The sequence below is a fragment of the Camponotus floridanus genome, unplaced genomic scaffold, assembly GCF_003227725.1.
Source record: "Camponotus floridanus strain SB8 unplaced genomic scaffold, Cflo_v7.5 scaffold287, whole genome shotgun sequence".
Classification (NCBI taxonomy): Eukaryota; Metazoa; Arthropoda; class Insecta; order Hymenoptera; family Formicidae; genus Camponotus; species Camponotus floridanus.
In genome coordinates this window covers 94,735-102,725 of record NW_020229422.1, presented here as the reverse complement: position 1 = coordinate 102,725, position 7,991 = coordinate 94,735, and the positions used below count along the sequence as shown (strand labels likewise).

General features: G+C 44.9%; 1 protein-coding gene across 1 annotated transcript; it reads right to left on the bottom strand.

Annotated features, from left to right (window-relative positions):
• Positions 1 to 1,024: 1,024 nt before the first annotated feature.
• Positions 1,025 to 7,697, bottom strand: LOC112638322. Its single transcript, XM_025409821.1, has 3 exons — positions 7,685 to 7,697; positions 5,964 to 7,531; positions 1,025 to 1,141 (listed from the first exon to the last, which is right to left on the bottom strand). The coding sequence occupies exons 1-3, from the start codon at positions 7,695 to 7,697 to the stop codon at positions 1,025 to 1,027; spliced, it is 1,698 nt and encodes a 565-aa protein (XP_025265606.1).
• Positions 7,698 to 7,991: the final 294 nt, after the last annotated feature.

The window sequence follows — 7,991 nt, the reverse complement described above, 5'->3', positions numbered from 1 at the left end:
TGCTAACCGCGCAGTGTCACCCGCCGACGGGAAAAGCCGACGGGGCTGGGGAGAAGGTCGCCGCCGTGACTCCCAGCCCCGAGTAACCTTCAAGCCGCGACCACACACCCCGATCCGCATCGGGGAATTCATGTTCGACGCACTGATAGATGGAGGGTCCGAGATCTCGCTAATCAACGAGAGAACCGCCGAAACGTTGAGACGTGCGGGTTTCGCGTGGATTCTGGGGAAAAGCCAAATACAATTAGCGGACGATCGAGACACGGAACTCGCGGGGAAAATGAACCTGCCGGTGGAAGCGGCCGGCCGAACTACGACCCACACCTTCGGGATATTGACGGGCCTCTCGAGCGAGATACTGATGGGAGTAGATCTGCAGGCAAAATTACGCATAAGCACGCCGGCTCCGCCGCTGCGGGTGCTCCAGTGGCACCAGCGGTGCTGCACGGTCGAGGGCCTAGCCGGCAGGACCACTGAAGAAAATGAGCGGCTCCAAGCATTTTTACGAGACGAACTCACGAAGTTCGATGCCGTGAAGGGGCCCACCGATCGGGCCCAGCATACCATTCGGCTTATTAATAACACGCCAATTAAACAAAGATACCGGCCGCGCAACCCGGCAATGCAGGCGATTATCGACACCGAGGTGGAGGAGATGCTCGCCCAGGGGGTCATCGAGCCCTCGCATAGTCCTTGGAGCTCGCCCATCGTCATTGTCAAAAAGAAGGATGGTCGTCAACGCTTTTGCATCGACTTTCGCCGAGTCAACGAGATGACTCATAAAGACGCATATCCGCTGCCACAGATCACTGCAACTCTCGACAAATTGCGAGGGGCCCGGTATCTGTCGACCTTAGACCTGAAGAACGGGTACTGGCAGGTACCTCTGAGTCCAAGCAGCCGACCGGTCACCGCGTTTACGATACCAGGGAAGGGGCTTTACCAGTTCCGAGTCATGCCATTCGGGTTGCATTCCGCCCCGGCCACGTTCCAGCGGTTACTGGACACGGTCCTTGGGCCAGAGTTAGAGCCGCACGTGTTCGTTTATCTCGACGACATAATCGTTATTAGCCGGACGTTCGACCACCATCTCGAGCTGCTGCAGGAGACTTTCCGCCGTCTTCGTGACGCGCGCCTCCGTCTGAACCCGGAGAAATGCCGAATCTGCGTTGACCGTTTGACGTACCTGGGGCACGTAATTGACCGGGAGGGAATTCGGACCGACCCCGGGAAAATTCAAGCTGTGGCCAACTGGCCAGAACCACGGTCAGTCAAACAAATACGACAATTCGTGGGGATGGCATCGTGGTACCGTCGTTTTATCCCAGCCTTCTCCGCGATCGCGGCCCCACTTACGCAGTTAACGAAGAAAAACGCCCGATGGAAGTGGGGCGAGGGGGAGGCCGTCGCGTTCGCTCAACTTAAGCACGCTTTGAGTTCAGCGCCGGTTTTAGCTTGCCCCGATTTCACGCGCCGATTTTTCCTCCAGACGGACGCTAGCACGACCGGGCTCGGGGCAGTGTTGACGCAAAATTTCGAGGAAGGCGAACGCGTGATCGCCTATGCAAGCCGCACCTTAAACGCGGCCGAGCGCAACTATAGCGCCACGGAGCTCGAATGCCTAGCTATCGTATGGGGTATCCGGCGAATGAAGAGCTACCTGGAAGGGTACTCCTTCACCGTCGTGACAGATCACCAGGCCCTACGGTGGCTACAAAAAATAGAGTCTCCGACCGGACGCCTCGGACGCTGGGTATTCGAGCTCCAGCAGTATGACTTCGACGTAAAGTACCGCCGCGGGGTACTTAATCGTGTCGCCGACGCGCTATCGCGTCACCCGGTAACTTGCGCCGCGAAAGACCGGGAATGCGCCTGGTACCGCCGAAAGTTCGAAGGGGTGCAGCAAGACCCCACCGCGCACACCGATTACCGTATAGAGGACGGTAGATTGTATCGCCTCCTCTACCACAGCCTCAACTTCAAGGACACCGCCGCAGAAGAACAATGGAAGCTCTGCGTATCCAAGGAGGCCAGAAACGACATCCTACGCCGATATCACGACGTCCCCACCGCCGGGCACATGGGCATCGCCAAAACGATCGCCCGAATTGCCGAGTTTTATTATTGGCCGGGGATGTTTCGCGACATCGCGAACTATGTGCGAACATGCAAAAATTGCCAAGCGCACAAGGTCGCGCAGCAGCGACCGGCAGGAACACTGCACGCGACCTACGTCAGCCGACCATGGGAGCAGGTAACTCTCGACTTACAAGGAAAGGGTCGGAAGTGTCCCCCTCCGATTTTAATGAGCTTTGAATATGTTGTAGTCTAGATCAAAATAGGAGACACGTATTTTTTTATAAGTGCTGAGTCGGCCGTTAAGGGGGTGAAACACCTTCTTGAAAAAAATCGATTTTTTCATTTCTCAGCGGATACCGTCGAAGCGATAAGAGATATAAACAAAAGTTTCAAATAAAAGTTTTATGGTCTTTAATGTACTTCAAAATCATGTAATCAGATTTGTCGAAAATGTCATATTTTTCGAAATCCCCCCCCCTCCCTTTTAATGTTTGAAAATTTTTAAATTTGTCTCATAACAAAACTTATAGCTCATTTAACGACAAATTCAATCATATATAATAAAGTTGTATTCCGAAGTCACATTTTTCAGAAATAAATTAAAAATATCCCTATACACTACTATACGCCCGCTTTATCCGCCTTATGACGCTCGTTATTCACAGCGACAGTCATTTTTCTTCGCAAACTCACAGAGGCAACCATAAATTAGCAATAAATAATTTATGAGAATATATTTTTATAAATTATAGAAATTATATTTATAAATATAATTATAAATTATATAATAATTATAATTATAATATATGTCTATATTATGTGACAATAAATATACATATAATTTATATGGAAAAGTAATGTTTTTAATGCATGAAAAATAAAACTAGTCGGACAAGGAAAATTATTGATCAGATGCCGATGTTAATAGATTCAATTCTATGAATAAACAGATGTCGCATTCGCGAAATGAGTTGGTGCAATATATTATTTTATTAACAACTGCGTGCAGTGGAACACATATTACTATTAAAGCGTCTATCGAATATACGCGAGCGCGATAGTAAATATATTTATATATATAAGAAAATAATTAAAAGGATTATAACTTATAAAGCGAGCGAAAAAATGCGTCGCGATAAGAAAGTCAGCTGCCCGAAGTGCTGATACAGCCAGTATCACACGGCCAAGTCATCAAACAGAGGAAGAAATCACTCTCGAAATAGCGCTGAATTGCAATAAAATGCGAGGAAGTCTTCGGACTTCCTTCGCTTGCATTTTGATCACGCCACTTTAGAAATAACCAATGATTTTATTTGGTCATGCCACCGCGCGATCCTCCTCCGATAATCGTTCAGAACCGGAGGCGTTAAAAGCCACCGCCTAGAAGCGGCGGACAGTCACAAATCAGTTATCAAATAATTAACAAGTGCTCGAGTTAATTAACAAGACTAGCCGTTATCCTGAAAAAACAATTGTGCCCCACGCACACAACAATACAGTATGTATGTACTTTTTCGATTTTTAAAACTTTTATAGTTTTTTGCTTTTACTTACACTTCATTCAAAATTGCGGTTTATCTGTTTGTTTTAATGTATTTAAATTATAATTAATATTTTATTACTTTATTTAAGTTATGTGATAAAACTGTTCTATTTTTCATGAAACTCGGAAAACGTAACAAATTATTAATACGCATTAAATAATAAAATATTTTTGTTGCTAATAAGTATTTTTTTGCTAATATTTATAAAACAAATATACATAATGTTAATAATTTTTTTAGATAATGTTTAATCCAAGAAATGTAGCAGTACTGCTATACACTGCACTGTATATGACTGGGGAATTCCCAGAAAGTCCTGTTACAACAGATGAAAATGAAACAAAAGACATGATGGAAAATATGCTTCGATCAATGTATGAAGAAGCGTTTGAAGTTTATGAAGAATCATCATTAGATTTTCAAAACGAATTTGATATACCTGAAGTAGAACCTGTAATTGATGAAGAAAGAGAAGAAGACACATATTTTGTAAAAGAAATTGAATGTGTTGCGGATTCTGTACCAATAGAATATAAAAGAAATGCAGTAGAGTTATGGAGAAGTGGAACAAAAAAGTCAAGAACTCTTGCATCTATAAGAAATAGATTTCGGAAAGTCACGTCATTACGTCAATTAAGAAGATGGGAGCAGCAAGTAAATCAAGGTGGCAACAGATTTGATAAACTGAAAGAAATTTCAACATATACGTTAAATAAATTCCATGAAGGTATTGAAAAGGGAATAATTATTCATGACATTGATATTGCTCGATGGGCTCTTCGCGCACAGAAGGAAGTAAATCTACTTGGGTTTACAGCATCATTATCATGGGTAAAAAGGTTTAAGCTTGCACATAATATCGTATCTAGAAAAATTACAAAATTTATAACAAAAAAAAATTTAGCGTCAGACAAAGATTTAGAAGCACGAAGCAAGTCATTTATCGAAAATGTTAAATCTTCTATTATACAATATGGAATTGAAAATGTATATAATTCGGACCAAAGTGGATTTCAATTAGAATTTCATTCCGGTCGTTCACTATCACCTATTGGTATTAAAAAAGTAGAGCGCATAGTACAATCCATATCAGCAACTACACATAGTTATACTATACAACCTATTGTTTCAGCTGATGGTAGATTATTATCGCCTCTGTTTATTGTTTTAAAAGAACCTACTGGAACATTTGGTCCAATAGTAAAAGAAACAATGTTTAAAGATAATAATATCTTTGTCATGGCATCAAAATCTGGAAAATTAACATCGCATCATTTTGAGATCTGGATAAAAGAAGTGTTTTTTCCAAATGTTGGACCAAAATCAGTGTTATTATTAGATTCTTGGACTGGTCATTGTCCTGATATAATTCAAAGAAACAAACCAGATTTTATAGACAATATTAATTGTTAACTATACCAGCTGGAGCAACGGGAAAAATACAACCTTTAGATGTATTCGGTTTTCGTTTATGGAAAAATTTTGTTAGACATTTTTTAGATACCATCATGCTTTAGATCTTGACGTCAAGCTTCATTCAAGAAACAATATTTTAAAATTACAATCATTAACACATAATCAATTTTCATCACCAAGGTTTAAAAATTTATTCAAATATGCATGGTATAAAAGTGGTTATTTAGAAAAGAAACCAGAAGAATTTGATACACCAGTAGATTTTTGTTTCAAAACTAATTTAAAACCAACATGTGATATTTGCGGTGAAATTGCTGTAATTTCTTGCGCATGGGTGTAAAAAATCCCTTTGTATAAATCATTTCTTTCATGATCATCATCTTTGTAACCGATATCAACCATGAATATTTGTTATTCTTGTATGCAATAATTATGTACGGTATTTTATGTAATATTTCCATATACATATATATAATGACTTCGGAATACAACTTTATTATATATGATTGAATTTGTCGTTAAATGAGCTATAAGTTTGTTATGAGACAAATTTAAAAATTTTCAAACATTAAAAGGGAGGGGGGGGATTTCGAAAAATATGACATTTTCGACAAATCTGATTACATGATTTTGAAGTACATTAAAGACCATAAAACTTTTATTTTGAAACTTTTGTTTATATCTCTTATCGCTTCGACGGTATCCGCTGAGAAATGAAAAAATCGATTTTTTTCAAGAAGGTGTTTCACCCCCTTAACGGCCGACTCAGCACTTATAAAAAAATACGTGTCTCCTATTTTGATCTAGACTACAACATATTCAAAGCTCATTAAAATCGGAGGGGGACACTTCCGACCCTTTCCTTGTCAGACAGCGCTCGTAATCGTCGAACGTCAGCGTTCTCGCGACGACGCTGCTCCTCACAACCTTGCTCTTCTTAGTGTCGCCCCTACTCTCGACTCGCAACGCGTACATCTTCGCTCTGAGTCCGACGAACTCGAACATGAGAGCGCCGTTGTTCTCGTCATTCATCAGACCGAGAACCTTCTTATTCGCGCGCGGCACGCCGTAGGGATTGTCGACGGCGTAATCACTCGTGTCGAATCTATCGATGTCGCGCTTCATTCGCTCGTACGCGTCCTCGCACTCTACGCTATAAATGAGACTGTCCGTGTCGGTGTACAATATTTTACTCTTATCGCCGTAGAGCGGCGACATGTATTCGTAGTGAAACGCGTACAAACGAATTTTGGATATATCGAGAATGGACATGCCTACGTAGATCGGTTTGTTGATCCTCGCCTCCAATTTGCGCAATTCCACGGCCATGAGATTCTCCGAGAATACGCTTCTACTGTGAAAATTCGGTTTGGAGATGAGCGCTCCGAATCGACTGTCCCATCGAGTCGCGAGTCGAACGTCCACGCGATTGCGCACGTTCTCCATGGTCTTGCCGAAGACGGCGTTATTCATCAATTTGTACAAATTCTTCTCGAAATCGTTACTCGCGTTAGTGCGTAAGCGCGTGTTAAGTTCCACGTATCCGCGTAACCACGGCGACTGCGAGAAGCGCAGCGCGCGATGAATCCTCGTCAGACGCAGACCGTGACGAACGCACTGCTGCAGATTGCGATAGTGCGTAACGTATCGGCGCTTATCGTACAGCGTGGCTAGGAGTTTGCTCTGCCGCTTCCCCGGCGGCTTATCGCGCGTGGGACAAAACGGTAGATCGGCGTGAGCGTCGTGCGCGTCGGCCGGATAGTCAAGATCGACCTCGAGAATGTAGCCGACGGTCGAGTCCTCCGTCACGGACATCACGTCGAGACTCTCGAGATCGTCGATCCACTTGAATCGCTCGTACGGCAACAGCTGACACATCGCCCAACCGTACAGATTGTTGATATCGAGATACATCAAATAGATCGACGGTCGCGACGGATCGTACGCGCTCATGTACTTGTTGTTAGCGCGAGCGTATCTGTTAGAGCACTGACTTAGACCGCCGCGTATTCCGCGTTCCAACATCATCATATCGATATCGGTGAGCAGCTCGAAACGGACCCCCGTGTACTTAAGCATCGCGTCCCACGTGTATCCCGGCAGCATGAAGTAATACGCGGGATCTAAACCGTAACTCTCCAAACAAGCGGCGCGAAAATTTTCGAACACGTCCGCAAGCAGAAGAACGTCGATCTTCAGATAGAAATCGCTGTACTCGCCCAGGGTTTCGACGCTAAATCGCTTCCAGACGCGCGTCGCGTGCGCGTAATCGCTCTCCGATACGGTATCGCCGGTCAGAGAACTGTAGAAGGACTCGCGCGGCGAGAGACGCGTCTCCCGCAATCTCTCGACGCTGTCGACGTACTCGTACGGAAATACGCCCTTGCGTGTGAGAAGTCGGAAGTCGTCGTCGGAGAGATCGCGAAACTTGCCTCGCGCGATCGTCAGTTTGCTCTCGTCGAGATACGACGCCAGCTTATCGAGACCGGCGCCTAAAAACTTGAACGAGTCCACGAATCATAATTTGACGTATCTGGAACGCGCGGCGTTTCCCCGTCCCCCTCCGCCGCGGTACCCGAACGGTCTTCGAGAAAGCTATGTACGATTCCTTCGTCACCAGCAACAACTCGACGCTGCCGGGATACGCGTTAGCCACATCCTTGATAATGAAGTGCGCATCGTAAACCGATAGATGTGAAAGAATACGGGTATGCGTAGGGGTCCTTGTAATTCAAATTACACGCGTAATGCACCGGACCTCTGAAGCGGCCGGTCAAGTGACAGTGATCGCGCACGCGAGCGTCGTCGGCCTCGAACGGTCTCTCGCACGCGTAACAGCGCGACGCGCTCGCGAATATCTCCGCTCGTCCGGCGTCAGATCCGCCATCGTACCACGGGCGTCGAGGGCGACCCTTCGCGCGAAGCGCCAGATCGCGCAGCTCGCGCACGAAA

Bases quoted from the DNA above. Each gene is read 5' to 3' on its own strand.
- LOC112638322 (XM_025409821.1), bottom strand. The intron at 1,142-5,963 runs GTGAGGAGCAGC...CTCCGGGTTCAG, and splicing joins ACACTAAGAAGAGCAAGGTT to ACGGAGGCGCGCGTCACGAA.